Source organism: Saccoglossus kowalevskii, chromosome 17, assembly GCF_978046115.1.
Source record: "Saccoglossus kowalevskii chromosome 17, keSacKowa6.1, whole genome shotgun sequence".
NCBI lineage: Eukaryota > Metazoa > Hemichordata > Enteropneusta > Harrimaniidae > Saccoglossus > Saccoglossus kowalevskii.
In genome coordinates this window covers 14714218-14730229 of record NC_140657.1, presented here as the reverse complement: position 1 = coordinate 14730229, position 16012 = coordinate 14714218, and the positions used below count along the sequence as shown (strand labels likewise).

The 16012-nt window shown below is 33.9% G+C and overlaps 1 protein-coding gene across 1 annotated transcript; it reads left to right on the top strand.

The window, feature by feature from the left end:
* Positions 1-112: 112 nt before the first annotated feature.
* Positions 113-13012, top strand: LOC146732674 (myosin heavy chain kinase B-like). The gene is made up of 7 exons (XM_085492160.1): positions 113-228; positions 3330-3412; positions 4743-4951; positions 6207-6276; positions 6830-6924; positions 10979-11025; positions 12678-13012. Exons 2-7 carry the CDS (start codon positions 3345-3347, stop codon positions 12705-12707), a joined length of 519 nt encoding a protein of 172 aa, XP_085348286.1. The 5' UTR covers positions 113-228; positions 3330-3344; the 3' UTR covers positions 12708-13012.
* The last annotated feature ends 3000 nt before the right edge of the window (positions 13013-16012 follow it).

The window sequence follows — 16012 nt, the reverse complement described above, 5'->3', positions numbered from 1 at the left end:
CTGATGTTTCTATAAATTACTATCTGTAAGGCAGTTTTAATATCATTGTTTTTTAGTACTTATTTATTGTTTTTTATTTATCAATGTTGCTTTCCTTATTTCTAGAATCATCAATTTTTCTGAATGCACAAAACAAGAAGGGATTGGAACAAGGAGGGATGTCTTCAGTTAGTGTGGCGACATTACTAAGATTTGGTCAAAGTATGGCTTGTACTGCTTTGGAGTCTGGTAAGTTATTGCCTGAATTAACATTTCTCAAGTAGCTCTAATTTGTTAATGCATAATGTCATGTCATCATAGTCCCAATCACGTCAAATGCATCCTTGATGTTGCATGTAATAATAAAACCATGGGTAATGAGTTGGTATTGGGTAACATTTCAGGTTTATTTACTGATTATGATTTTTAACACATTGTGCTAATCAATTGCAGTCAGATTGCCTGACATGTGTACCTTCCAATAAAGTATAAACAAGATTGGTTGGTTAACTAAGTGGACATCAAATTTTACATCTTCAAGCATTTTGGAAATTATCATAAAACCACCAATACATGAAATACCACTTTTAAAATGAGTTTGTTTTTCATTCTGTGTGGTTAGGCCAATCACAAAAGAACAGCTACTTTGTTTTAAATACAGTTCATCTGGTGCATGTAACTGGGATGATATACCACACACAATTTCATTCCGCAAAGGAAAGTTACTTGGTAAAGGAGGTATGCGAGAGGCATACAACTGTCATATATTAGAAAATGATTACCTGAAATCAGGCAATTATGTCCTGAAGCATCATTTCGATGATCGCATTCAAGCTGTGTATGAAAGCTTTTACCAGGAACAAGGAAAGAGTTTTAAAGATGTCAGATTTATAATGGCAAAAAGAGTAAGGGCGTAAATGCATGTTCATACTTAATGTTTACGTTCTTTTATAAGTATGGAGTTTCATTATATTTAAAATATAATTATTAATCAGTTTTTAGCATTTTTAATCAAATTTCTATAATGGTTGAAGCATGCACTTTCTAGATATTATTTTTTTTATTCATAAATTTACAGACCAAAATACATACTGATCATTTAATTTTAGTCTATTTACATATTTACACTAGTCATTCCAATATCTGTACATGTCTTTGTTTCTGTGTGCCAATGTTGACAAATGGTACAATCGCTGGTTGATTTGAGAATTTTCAGTAATGTTATTAAAATTTGATACTTTCCTCTCTTCAGTGAAAAAAAAAATTTCCTTTTATTGTTATAATATGGAGCATGTAGAAACTCAATACTAATATGAATAACACTATCAGGCTTGAATCTTTATCCAATGCAACTAATATCCAGAAAATATGAGGAGAAAAAAATCTAGTCAATATTTGAGATTTGAGGAATGTAATTTACATTTAGTAGTGTAACATTGATACATCATTCTTCAAGAATGAAAATAGATAAAAACAAAATTCCACTACAGTCAAACCTGTCTATAGCGGCCACCCAAGGGACTTTGAAATTTTGGCCTTTATAGACAGGTGGCCTTTCTATACAGGTTCACTAATTTATTCATGAATATTAATTAGGCACTGAATGTATTAAAACGGATCTCGCAACCCCATTTGACACACTATTACACTACTGTACACAGTATCCTAACACTTTATTACAAATAAAAATGTTGATTTTAAATTGTATTATGTAAACTAAAATCTATCATTGAACAATAATGAGTAGTATGAAAATTATTTGAAGATTTGTACAGTAAAGTTCATGTTCAGCAGCAGTTTGAGTCTCATTTCCTACTAAAGAAATCACTCAGTTTGCTTTGCTTAGCTATTCTGAATTTCTTTGTTTCTTTAAATATCTATTGTGTCTGGTAACTGTTCTAATAAATCGGAATGTTTCTGGGCTATAGCAAATTCTTTCAAGGAGAAGGAAGAGGGACAGTTAGCAATGCTTTATTGATCCCTACAACGTTACGTATACGGAAAGAACACTTATCTATTGTATCCTTCCAGTTACATGTACGTGACAACTTGAAAGTTTCCTCCCAAATCACAATTCCCTTAACATTTCGTTCATTTTTTTTCAAAAATCTTCTCGACCTACCTCACTTACGAAATGGTTGATCCCTAATCAAAACATTACTTTGCGCAATCGAAATCTGTGCGACTTCCATGTTATTGTACTGGTGCAACAATAGAAACATGTGAAATATGCCTGGCGGCTTTGGCCGGCCATGGAGGTAATAATGGGCCGGCGAACTGGGGTCAATTTAACATCATTGTTAAAAGCATCTATTGTTACATGTACCGAGGCAGTAGCGACCGAAAAAAAATTGTTGAACGAATTTAGTTTAGACAACGAGACGATACTGCACACACATTCCCTCGCAGTGACACTAACGCAGGGCTAAAGAAAACGACTCTACTTTTTGACCCGAGTTATCATAACCCCGGAAGAACAAGAACGCACATGCGCAAGGGAAATTAGCATAATTTATTTGGATGGATAAACAGGCATGGCCGTTGCGTTGATTTTTTTACTTTTGCTATCAGTTCCAGTTACATGCGTATTTATCGGTATTTATAGGAGTTCAAAGTGAATAAATATCGATACTAAATAACAAGTGAGCTGTTATGTTTTTTTGTTGGTAATCAATTCGATCGGGGATTTACCGTCGGCATTCCGATTCACCCCAGCCACATGCATAGGGACCGTGACTGTGTCCCGGCGACTCACACAACTTTTGCGGGTCGTCGTCGTTGTGATTGCTCGATTCATTAATTGAACAAAATTGTAAGTTATTCCAATGTATACATATTTCAACAAAACATTAATGACAGCATGTTTTTTTTATCAAGACACTTTCAAATTCGTAATTATGTTTTTGGCGTTCCATAGCCATCGGTACGGTGTGCTTGCCGTGGTAAACTAAATTATAAACAAGAATAAAACATAATTGCCGAAGCCATCGGTTGAAAGGTGTGAAAACGTGCTAACTTTGTCCTTTGTGAGCTTGTTAGTTGTCTGAGGTGGAAGGCAGTAGTCTGCAAGACATCCGGGAACTATGTCCGTTATATGCAGTTCAACTGATCACTGCGGCCGCTGAAGCGTGGCCGTTGGCCGCGTTAGGCAGGTGGCCGCTGTAAACAGGGTACTTTACATGTAAAATTCGTAGGGACTGTTCGGTTGTGACCGCTATAGGCAGGTGGCCGCTATATCCAGGTGGCCGTTAACACAGGTTTGACTGTATCTCTAAATCTTTAATATACAAATAACTAACAGATTTTAATAACTATTTACCAATTAATTTAATGTATTTTTATTTTTTCAGGAAGTCCAGACTCAAATGCTTGGAAATATGCTCTGCAAAGTTTTTAAGAAAAATGTACCACCGGAATATGGCGAAACTCCATGGTTAGTTCAAGTTAATCTCAGTTCAACTAGTATTTTTGACTCCTGTGTGCAAAGCACAAAAAAGGGAGTCTTTGCAGTTCGTGTGTCTGTCTGTCTGTCTGTCTGTCTGCCTGTCTGCCTGCCTGCCTGCCTGCCTGCCTGCCTGCCTGCCTGCCTGTCTGTGTCTGTGTCTGTGTCTGTCTGTGTCTGTCTGTTCCACTGATATCTCAAGAACCATACATTGATTTTTAATGAAACTTGATGCATAGATGCTCTGGGCCACTGTGCAGATTTGATTAGGTTTTGGTAAAAATCCATGCATATGAATTACCTAATTTGCATGATAATTAGCTGATTTTTAGCTGTTCCATGATTGTTCCACTGATATCTAAAGAACCACTCATTGGATTTTGATGAAACTTGGCACATAGATGCTCTGAACTAATGCGCAGATGTGATTAGTTTTGGGTAAAAATCTGCAATATTAATTACCTAATTTGCATAATGATTAATCAATTTTTGGATTTTCCACTGATATCTCAAGTAGTAATCATCACATTTCATTTGGTACATAGTTACTTAAGGACTGTGCAGAGACCTGATTAGTTTGGGGGTAAATATTTGTGCATATTAATCACCTTATTAGCATAATTAGTTAATTTTCAGCTTTTCGCCTGATAACTCAAGTACTGATCATCATATTTCAATGAGACTTGCTACACAGATCCACTAGGACTATGCAGAGACCTGATTAGTTTTAGGGTAAATAATTGTGGATATTAATTACCAAATTTGCATAATTAGTTAATTTTTTCCATGAATGTTCCACTGATATATAAAGAACCACTAATTGGATTTTAATGACACTTTTATAGAGTATTCGTCATGTTTTTGGTAAATACTTATGCTTATGCTTCTTTGATTAGTTTCTGTTTTGACACATCTTAAAATGAGACAATCTTTGGGTCAGGTCTATTCATGTGGTCACCCGCAAGTGTGTTCAGAATTGGATGTCATTGACCCATCTATTAAAACTCCTAAATACAATTACTGTTTATTAAATCCTTGAACAATAATAGAATAGCAAGAAGTACATCTACACCACCATTTTTTGCTGATTCGATTACAGTATATATGCATGTCCATTGGATAATTATGATGTAAATGTGTTGTTGTTGTTGGTGGGCATGTCTTCAACAGTCACAATCAAACTATTTTCTTGAGGGTGACCTGTATCTTATCTTGGGATTGTCTATTACTTGACATGGTTACTGCAAAGCTCTATAGGACAGTGGAGCTTGTATGTAAGCGCACATTTTTCATGTTTATTGTGTACATCTTGTCCTTACAGTGTTGTCCCATGTTATCTGCTAAAAGTTGATGATGACATTGTATATTACACACTTGAAGAATTTATTCCTGGAAAATTCATCAAATATCTAAACAATAATGGAATGATCAACAATTTGCTTCCATTTGATATGGTTGACAAGATGGCTGCTTTTGTTCATTGGGCATATGCAAAATACAATGGGAGACTATTACTAATGGACTTACAAGGTAAATATTTTAAATGTTTATGAATATCCTGGTATTTTTGGTAGATAAATGCAAACTTTGAGTGGGACTTCTTTGGAATTATTTACCACAGATATATAAAGTTTGTAGGTTATTAGTCCCCGTTCGGACGAAGTCCAAAAACGGGGACTTATAATTCGGTCTCCGTCCGTCCGTGCGTCTGTGTGTCCGTCCGGAGTCATATCTCAGAATCCCTTGGACCGATTCCGTTCATTCTTTGCATGTGCCTAGTACTTTATGTGGGACATATGCACATGCAGTGGTTTAGCGATTTGATTTAAAATGGCCGACTGGCAGCCATCTTGTTTTTTGAAAATGTTGTATTTTGGACATGCTTTGCCAGTTTTCATTCAAACTTGGTACATAGATTATACATGTTAGGATACATGTCCATGACGATTTATTTCGCAATTGGATCAAAGATGGTCAACTGGCAGGCATCTTGTTTTTGTTTTTTTATGCGGTATCTTGGACGTGCTCTGTCAGTTTTCATTCAAATTTGGCACATACATGTACTTTATACATGTTAGGATGTATGTCCATGACAATTTGTTTCAAAATCTGGTCAAGGATGGCTGATTGACAGCCATCTGACTTTTTGGCCTTACTACTATATCTCCACAATTTATGTACCATTTTCATTCGTATTTGGCACATACATCATACATATCAGTGTGTTTCATAATCAGATCAAAGGTGGCTGAATAACGGCTGTTTTTATTTTGGCTATATTACTATGACACGAAACAAGTGTTTTGATGTAAATAAACAATCTGTTGTATACGCCACTTGGAACTCAAGTTTCAAGGACACGCTCGCGACCACCCCTCCACTTTAATATGACGAGCACAAAGAGAACTTAACGGGGACTGTGTCATTTTCAATGACTTGTTATAATTACCTTTTAAAGAAAAGGCTTGTTTTGATTTTGTATTGGGATCTAAAGTATACATGTATATTTCCCCCATTTCTATGAATGTAGAATGCGATTATTGACCAATTGGATACTGTCTCATGAACTTTGGTTTGTGTTGTAGACTAATTATTGACAATGGTACATGTAGTAATGATGATGAGTAAGTTGTGGAGTAAATGATTAGCTATTTTGTATAGTTACGTAGGACTACAAATGCAAAATATTGCCAAATATTTTCTACTATATATCAAGTTCTAGAGTACTTTTGTCTATCATACTATAGTTCAATAATGGTCTTATTAATGACATACAATTTTGCAGGTGTTGGCTATACCTTAACTGATGTTGCTGTTGCTACTTGGGATTTAGTTGACAGTGAAACACATGATTTGTAAGTATTGTAGCCTTATTAACCTTTCTTGTGTAATTAAATGTAGAAAGTATATTAAATTATTATTAAATTTGTGTTAGAATTGTTGGTATCTTTCCTTTTTTTCTTTTGTCCTATTAATCTTTTTAGTCTAGTGTGGGTGAAAAATACCCAACAGTCCAGGGCAGTCAGTTTATTTCCAGTACAAAGAAGCATTTCTAAGGTACTTTTAAATATGAATTTTACTTTCATCACCTTTGAAAAATAGCATAAATATTGATTGGTTTCTGTATTTCATTAATCAGTCTTATACACTGCATACACAGTGTACAGAATAGTTTAAATTCTACTAATCATAGTTTGTGTTACTATGTTTCATTAAATTAGTTCAAAGCTGTTTATGGATTCAGCATAGTAACAGATGAATTATAATTGTTTAGCATGTTTAGCGTTTTAACTAAACTAAAATATCATAAATATGGAATACAGTTGTCTAACCAGTTACTATTGACACACTCCATTTTTTTATGTAAACATAATTATTTTCCCTGCTAAAGTTTTACATATATTACAGGTTATTTGGTATGGATAATATTTCAAGGGTTGCGATTGTTGGTTTTTCGAAGGAACATGTTTGCTCTGACTATTGTGCTTATTTAAATCTGCCTGGTAGGTTGAGTTTTATTTGTAGTCATTTGTTATGAATGGGAATACATCAAAATCCAATTCCAGAATTGATACTATTTACACATTTATTGTTTGTGTGCTTGTGTATATTGCGTTACCTGAGGTCAACAAACCATAATGTAGGACAGATTTTGAATATTCCAAACATGCACAGTTTGCAGTACATTGCTTGTCATAAAAAAAGACTCCCACAATTAAAAGTGCCATCATCCTTCAACTAACTCGTATCAGCCTCCAAAATGTGCACACCATTCTGCCTAAGCTAGTACAATGAATATGCAAATTATGTTTGGCTATAGCATAATATTTTCTATTGTTTGGGGGTTGGAAAACGGTCACAGCCATATTTACTGCGCAAAGCACATGTGTACAATCTCGTTTTCAGTTTATTTTCTCTGCAAAAATCATCTTCCAACTGATAATCTGTTTTAAAACTGTCTTAAAAGCTGTTCCAAATATGCTGCTGACTTTTCAGCAGTTGCCTGTCCATTGTTCTTTTGACATTTGTTATTTTTAGTACCCTTGCCCATTGATAGGAATGTTACACATAAATGATTGATATATGGGGTCCTCAGCCTACTGTTCACATCTATTGTTGATGACATGTCTTGTGGATTGGTTCTACGTTAAGCATCTTTACATCTTGGACTAAGTCTGAAACTGGGATATATAGATTTATTTATTCTTTTTTTTTTGCCATATTTGAACTTATATGATGCTACATGCCCATAACTCTTATTTGTGCACAATTAGGATATTATATCATTTTTGATTCAAAATTGTTCACTGTATTAAGATAGTATATTACCAATACAAATTCGATCAAAAAGTCTAAATTGCCATACATCATAGTTTGAGTATATACGGTGAAAAATCATATGTAGCGTTACAATTGATTATGAAATGTATTTTTGACTCCCATGTGCGAAGCACAAAATGGGAGTCTTTGCAGTTAGTGTGTCTGTATGTGTGTGTGTATGTGTGTATGTGTGTATGTGTGTGTGTGTGTATGTGTGTCCGACTGTTCCACTGCTATCTCAAGAACCATACATCGGTTTTTGATGAAACTTGGTGCATAGATGCTCTGGGCCAATGCGCAGATTTGATTAGGTTTTGGTAAAAATCCATGCTCGTTAATTACCTAATTTGCATGATAATTAGCTATTTTTTAGCTGTTCTATGACTGTTCCACTGATATCTAAAGAACCACTCATTGGATTTTGATGAAACTTGGTACATAGATGCTCTGAACATATGCGCAGATTTGATTAATTTTTGGTAAAAATCCGTGCATATTAATTACCTAATTTGCATGATAATTAGCTATTTTTTAGTGGTTCCATGACTGTTCCACTGATATCTAAACAACCACTCATTGGATTTTGATGAAACTTGGTACATAGATGCTCTGAACTAATGCTAGGTTTGATTAGTTTTTGGTAATAATCCGTGGACACTAATTACCTAATTTGCATAATGATTAGTCAATTTTCGGTTTTTCCACTGATATCTCAAGTACTAATCATCACATTTCAATGAAACTTGGTACATAGATGTCATACGACACTGCACAGACCTGATAGTTTTTATGGTAATATCAGTACATATTAATTACCTAATTTGCATAATTAATTAATTTTCAGCATTTGATATAAGTAGTTAGCATTACATTTCAATGAAACTTGGTACTTACATACTCAAGGACTATGCAGAGATTGATTGTTTTCGATAAATATTTGTGCATATTAATCACCTAATTTGCATAATTAGTTAATTTTCAGCTTTTCCACGGGTATCTCAAGTACTAATCATCGCATTTCAATGAAACTTGGTACATAGATCCTTTAGGACTATGCAGAGACCTGATTAGTTTTAGGGTAAATAATTGTGCATATTAATTACCTAATTTGCATAATTAATTTTCAGCTTTTCTACTGATATCTAAAGTACTAATCATCACATTTCAATGAATCTAGAATTATGCAGACCCAATTAGTTTCCGGTAAATATTTGTGCATATTAATCACCTAATTTGCATAATTAACCAACTTTCACACTGATATCTCAGGTACTATACATCACATATCAATGAATGTACATGGATGCTGTAGGACAATAGACAGACCTGAATAATTGCGGGTTAAAATCTGTACATATTAATTACCTAATTTGCATAATTAACCAATTTTAAGCTTTCACACTGATATCTAAAGTACCGTAAAAACTCCAAAATTTCGACCGGTTTTAAATAATTGGTGTTAGATATGTGACGTGTTTTTAGAGTCAAAATTAAGGTGCATTTTCGGACGGTCGAATTTTTCAGAATAGAAATCAGCAAATGAAAAAATGGGGATGATAGACAGTGTGCTTCATTAGTTTTTAAAAAATGCAATGTCCGTCAATTGACGTAAACTTCCTCATGTTTCACGGTAAAAGCAAAGGTCGTGGCCGAGTTGTAACTCAAAATCTAAACAAAGTCATCAATCAGTGAGTATTATGACAAGCAAAACAAAACATCAAGACGCGGAGAAGAGGTCAGCACAAAACTAATAGGTCAAAAGACAAAGCTGTCTCGCACTACCTAGAAAAACTTGCGAATGTTCGAAGTACAGGTACCCATTGGACAAAAGATGCATGGAAGTTTAGCAAACTATCTCCCCGACCCAGTGCAATGTATCCGGTTAGAATCAAAGCTCACGTGTCCCTTATTTGAGGGACCAAATTCTGCCGTAAATTCGCCCTTGGATTAAAAAATAAAATAGGATTTAAGAAAATAAAATGGGACTTTTAAGGTGTATTTTGGCGTCATTTTTCGGACATTTCAATCAATCCTGCCGCCTAAAATAGAGTCTAAGTTTTACCGTAGTCATTGACGTTTGTCTATTCAAGAGTACACGTGTATGATTTTTATCGTGACTAGCGTGAGCGGGTAAGCTTCCTTTCGAGAATGAGCTGTTATCACTGTGAACAATGTTAAATTATTCTTCAGATGACCAGTTTATTTTTCAAAAACAAGTAATTTTTTATTTAAAAAAAATCATGCCGTTTTCGCATCAAAATCCAAGCCAAAACATCGTACTACAACACCAATCTCTTCCGCATTGCGTTCAATAACATTAACATATTTAAATAAGCTATGGTAATTTGAACACGTTGGCATCATCCAGCTTTTTGATTGGTTAATTAGCGATTTGACCTATTTGACCTAAGAGAACATGGCGGATATCCTACAGCATCAAACGTTTATACGAGACCGGAATCATTCGCTTACGATGAAACTAAGTTGACTTTTATTTGTATTTCATAACCATTCAACAAATTTATTTTGTGTACATTATTATAATCACTACTGAGTACAGTAATAATCAACAATTCAGAAACGCAGCATGCCGAGATTTTTGTGTTCGTTTTTATTTCAAACTTCGTTTATTTAGAATATATTTTCGTTACCAATAAAATAAAAATCTCTCAGTCAATCAGAAACCCGGATTCATGCCTTCGAGGAAGGTCCCGTTTGAACGCTCACATCGTTTTTTTTTTTCGTTTGTGGGAAAACTAAAACTGGTCGCAATTTTCGAATAAGAATGAGTCGGCAATTTTTAGTGGAATCGAAAATTTGGAGGTAAATAAAACACCGAAACCCGGCAAATAAATAGGCGATCGAATTTTTAGAGGGGTCGAAATTTTGGAGTTTTCACGGTACTAATTATTCCATTTCAATGAAACTTAGTATAAAGATGCTCTAGGACAATGTACAAACCTAATTAGTTTGGGGTAAAAATCTGTTCATATTAATTCCCTAATAAGCATAATAATTCATAATTTTTTGGTTCTAATCACATTTCAATTAAACTTGGAGACATAGATTTTCTGTTACATTGCGCAGACCTCATTAGTTTTACACTCAAATCTGGTCATATTAATTTTCTGATTTGCATAATTAGTTTTCAGCTAAGTAATTTCGAATTATATTTAATGTGTCTCCAATACTCTCAGCACATGGGAGTTCTTTCTAAGCTTTCTTTGATTTTTTAAGCTATGGAAGAGTTATCTGAGAGTATGATAGATGATGAGCTACCAGAGGTAAGTTTTTTAACAACTTTCTGCACATCCAGTGAAAGAACTTGCCTCAAACAAAAGTGTTCATGTAGTGCATACAAAGCAATAAACAATTACTAGGTTAATGAGATTGACTTTGTTTACATAATAAACAAGAACTACAATGAACTACTCACTCTTATCAGTGGTACTAGCTAACAGGTGTTTCCTTCCGACATTTGTCAATATAAATTGATCGACACAAAAACAAAATGTTTCCAGCTGTCCAGTGTTGAACATCTGTCAGTTTTACGTAATAATAATAGTCTTTATTGAAGTCGTATACTAAAAATCTTTCTTGAGTTTGAACAACAGATGTCCTGTATGAAAATATCATGCAAAACTTGAGAAAATCTGATAAAATATTTTGACTGTTTCCACTTGACTGATCACTGGTGATACACATCAAAGGTCACTGATCTCAGTGGAAATATGCATTGTTGTATGTGTTCAATGAAGCAAATCATTTATCTTGTAATAATATCCTTGGTAATGTATCTCCCAAATCTCATGGGAATACTATACTGGGTTTCAAAACCAACTCATGAAGAGATTTTTTGCACAGTCTGATACACATTTGCAAACCTACCAATAAAATATTTACAGAAAACAAGATGTCAGAAAATCAATATAAGCACTGCTATGAACTGGGTGCCAAACTTTGATCAAGATCTGAACTTATTGAAAATCTGTTTTTTTCAAAGTTATCAAATCAAAAACAATACATAAAAAATACATAAAAAGCAAAACGTTGCATCCACATTTTGAAAAGAAAATTGTACTAAGATATATGTATTCTGTATTTGACGAACAGTTTATTCGACAAATGAAAATTCACAGGAATTTGTTTCAGCTATTAGAACAGAATGATAGAATCATTAATTTTTGACAGACAAATACTTGGACAAAAGCCAGCTAAGATTTTCTGTTATCTTGCATGTTTTATGAATCTATTTACGTCTAAATGCAGCACTTTTTTTCTGAGATGAGGCATTTGTTTTTATACTAAAATATCTGAATTACTTTGAATAAAGCTGGAAATTATGTCCCTTAAAATAATTAAACAAATTTGGCACCAATGTTTTTGTAAGATATTTACATCTATTAAGGACATTCGGTAGATTGATTCCCCACTGTTGGTTCAACCCCAAAACTTGTTTGTATTCAAAATTATGACAATGCATATTTATATTGAAACAAACTATGATAAAGGGAATTATATTATATAACAATGTGCAAGGTCACCAGAGTTCAACTATGTTTTATTATGTCACATGTCCAAATTTCTGTACAATATGTGAGTAATGGTTTGATCATAGTGTCAAACATTTTCAGATAGATTTTGATGGGAACTTGTTTTTCCGAGTAGAGCATCTGCTTCAGTTTGAAAAATGCTTTCAGAGCCCGGTTTGTCAAGTCTACTTGTGCTAAATCTAGGTTCCCAGTGGTATTTAGTTTTATACCAAGATACATGTATGACGATACTCTTTCTAATTCTTGATCATTCACATAAAATTCTATATACCGGTAATGCCAAATGCATAATTATATTAAGTATACTTTAAGCATAGAATCTCAATCTAGATTAAGATAAATATGACGACCTGATATCTGATCATGATTTTCCTTTTTTACAGGTGCAATTGAAAGTGACTGACATGGCATGAATAAGATGTGTAGTATTATTAGTCCCCGTTCGGACGAAGTTGGTATGATGATTCAAACAAATTTGCCTACTGGCGGCAATCTTGTTTTTCATGGTACCCATGCTACTTTATCTTGAATACAATGAACGTTTCTGTTTAAATTTTGTACAAAGGTAGTATACAAAGAGATACATCTGCACCAACATTATTTTTGTAATTCAATTTGGCTGGCTGACGCTCAATTTTTATATAAAAGCTCTATAAATCGTCATGTTTACATGTCCGAAGCTGCTTCTCAGAGATGACTAGGCCAATTGGATCAAAGTTGGTATGATGATCATACATATTGGGTTATAGTTGCATGTCATATTTTTTCTGTGATTCAAACTAATATGGCTGACTGGTGGCCATTTTGTTTTTCATGATACCCATGCCTACTTTCCCATGTATGCAATGAACATTTCTGTTTGTGTGTCCATCCGTCCATCCATGCGTGCGGAGTCGTATTTCAGAATCTTTTGGACCAATTTTGTTCATTCTTTGCAGGTGCCTAGTACTTTATGTGGAACATATGTGCATGCAGTGGTTTAGCGATTCGATTCAAAATGGCCGACTGGCAGCAGTCTTGTTTGTTGAAAATGTTGTATTTCGGACATGCTTTGTCAGTTTTCATTCAAAATTGGTACATAGATTATACATGTTAGGATACATGTCCATGACAATTTCTTTTGCAATTTGCAATGGCCAACTAGCAGGCATCTTGTTTTTTTTAAATGTGGTATCTTGGACATGCTTTGTCAGTTTTCATTCAAATTTGGCATATATTTTTTACATGTTAGGATAAATGTCCGTGACAATTTGTTTCAAAATGGCCGATTGACAGCCATCTGATTTTTCGGCCTTACTACTATATTTCCAAGATTTATGTACCATTTTCATTTGTATTTGGCACATACATCATACATGTCACTTTGTTTCATAATAAGATCACAGATGGCCGGATAACGGGTGTTTTTATTTTTAGCCATATTACTATATCTCTGTATCATTTCATTCATATTTAGCATGTCATAAATGGATACATGTACATGCGGCCATCTTGTTTGTTAAAAATGTGATAACTATGACATGCTTTCACTTGTGATCTATGTTTTTCTTTGCTATGTCTTAAACTGGAGGGGTCGTCACGCAACACGTGTTCGAATTTGATGTTAATAAATAATCTGTTTAGACTCAAGTTTCAAGGACCCGCTCGTGACAAGCACAAAGAGAACTTTCACAAATTTAACGAGAACTGTGTCATTTTCAATGACTTGTTTTTTACAAATCCATCTCCTATTAATGGTTTCAATCTAATCTCAATGACTTCATCAGAATCAAATTGATATGTCAGATCACAAAATTAACAATGACTCGTTGATATGAAATTTACCATTGTAAAAAAAAATTGACATATAATTTTAGTGAGTTTCTAGGGTAATAATAGTTTTCTGTTATATACAATGATGGTTTCCCATAATCAGATGTTGTAATAATACATGTATTTGGCAATGAATACACTACAGCATAGACCAGTCATGATATTTTATGATAATTGTACTGACCATTTAAAAGAAAAACAAAATAATACAGTTGCAATATTTCAGTGTGCAGGCATTTCTGTATGACTTTCATCTACCCCCATGCCTGTCCAGTTATGTAAGTTATTTTTTTATGTTAATTAAATGTTACATTGAGTATACACTTTTCTTGCATTCTTGGTGTTAAGGCTGATGTTTGATGACACATGTATATGTTACAAACATCACTAATTTCTCAAATAGTATTGCAGGTTTTTATTATACACATTAAAGTTGCATTCCCACCTTGCAAATATTTAAAAACATCACTCCCTGAACAAGCTAAAACATGAAATGGATTTAGTCTAGGAAACCTCACTAACAGAGAGTTGTTGTGAGCGTGTAGCTCGAAATAACTAAGATTTCTTGAGATGTTTGCTACTCATACACTGGCTGCTTTAATTTAATACTGTACTTGGCAAGGTCAACATAATTCCCACCATCTGTTGACATTGACGACTCAGAAACTAGCTCCACACCTTAAAATACTGCCATTATTTCTCATAGTATGTCGCTGAGCAGTGTGACAAGAATGCATGATGAAAAACCAATTCCATACTAGGTCAAATATGTCTTGGTTGAAGTAAGAAACTAGGGACAATATCAGAGCATCGGTCCTGTCAGAGAAAACTGCACAAGTCATGAGGACAAATTAACAACTCCTTAGGATGTTATTCCCAGATTAATACAAGTTGTTCATGACACACAAAAACATTAATTCTCAACTCGGACGAATGGACCAGTTATGCGACAAAGGACACTCGTATAGTGAAGCTTCTAGTTAAAGCACAACATTACACAGTCTGTGCTAAAGTTCTTGTATACCAAATATAAAAATGGTATGATAAATAGAACATTTCCATGTTGTTGAAATCCACCATGGCATTGCATGACCAATTGTCAATTTTGTTAACTCTAATTTACATACACACTACATATCAAATTTCAGAACAATGTGGCTAGTTTGCTGTGAAAAATATATAAATTATAACACACTAAGTCATGTCACACACTATACATTTTATTCATGATAGTTTAGATCATATATCACTTATGCTACAACAATATATTAGTATCGTATATTTTCTTAGGTCACTGAAGTATTGTAAATAGATCATGCAAAAAACAGGAACAGAGGACGAATAGAAACATTGGGACAATTATAACAAAACGGTTCTTAGCCACAGTATTTGCAGATCTCTCAAAATTACACATCAGGATTAAAAGTGCTTCTAAGAAATACATAGGCTGCTTTAGCATTGTTTACATTAATAATGTTGAATTCTTCAGATGTTTCGTTATCTGCTGCTTCTCTAAATTCTGCTGACAGATAGTCTGGTAGTCCAGTTCCAACACCCATTTCTTCTGCTACAGATTCAAGGTCAGTATCAGATACACTGTATCCCATATCTCTGGCACCTGCAAAATTAATAAAATTCATACAATGAAATTGACATATTAATACTTTAAAAACTAAATTGAATTTAAATTCATTTTTTGACTTTGGTGTAAGAAGCACACAATGGGAGTCTTTGCAGCTACTCTGTATGTATGTATGTGTGTCTGTTCCATAATTACCCCCAACAACAACTGGTCAGCTTTAAATGAAACTTGGACAAAGATGATCTGGAACAAAGCCCAGACCCTATTAGTTTTTGGTAAATTTGATGCATATTAATGTAATAATCATCACATTTCAATGTTACA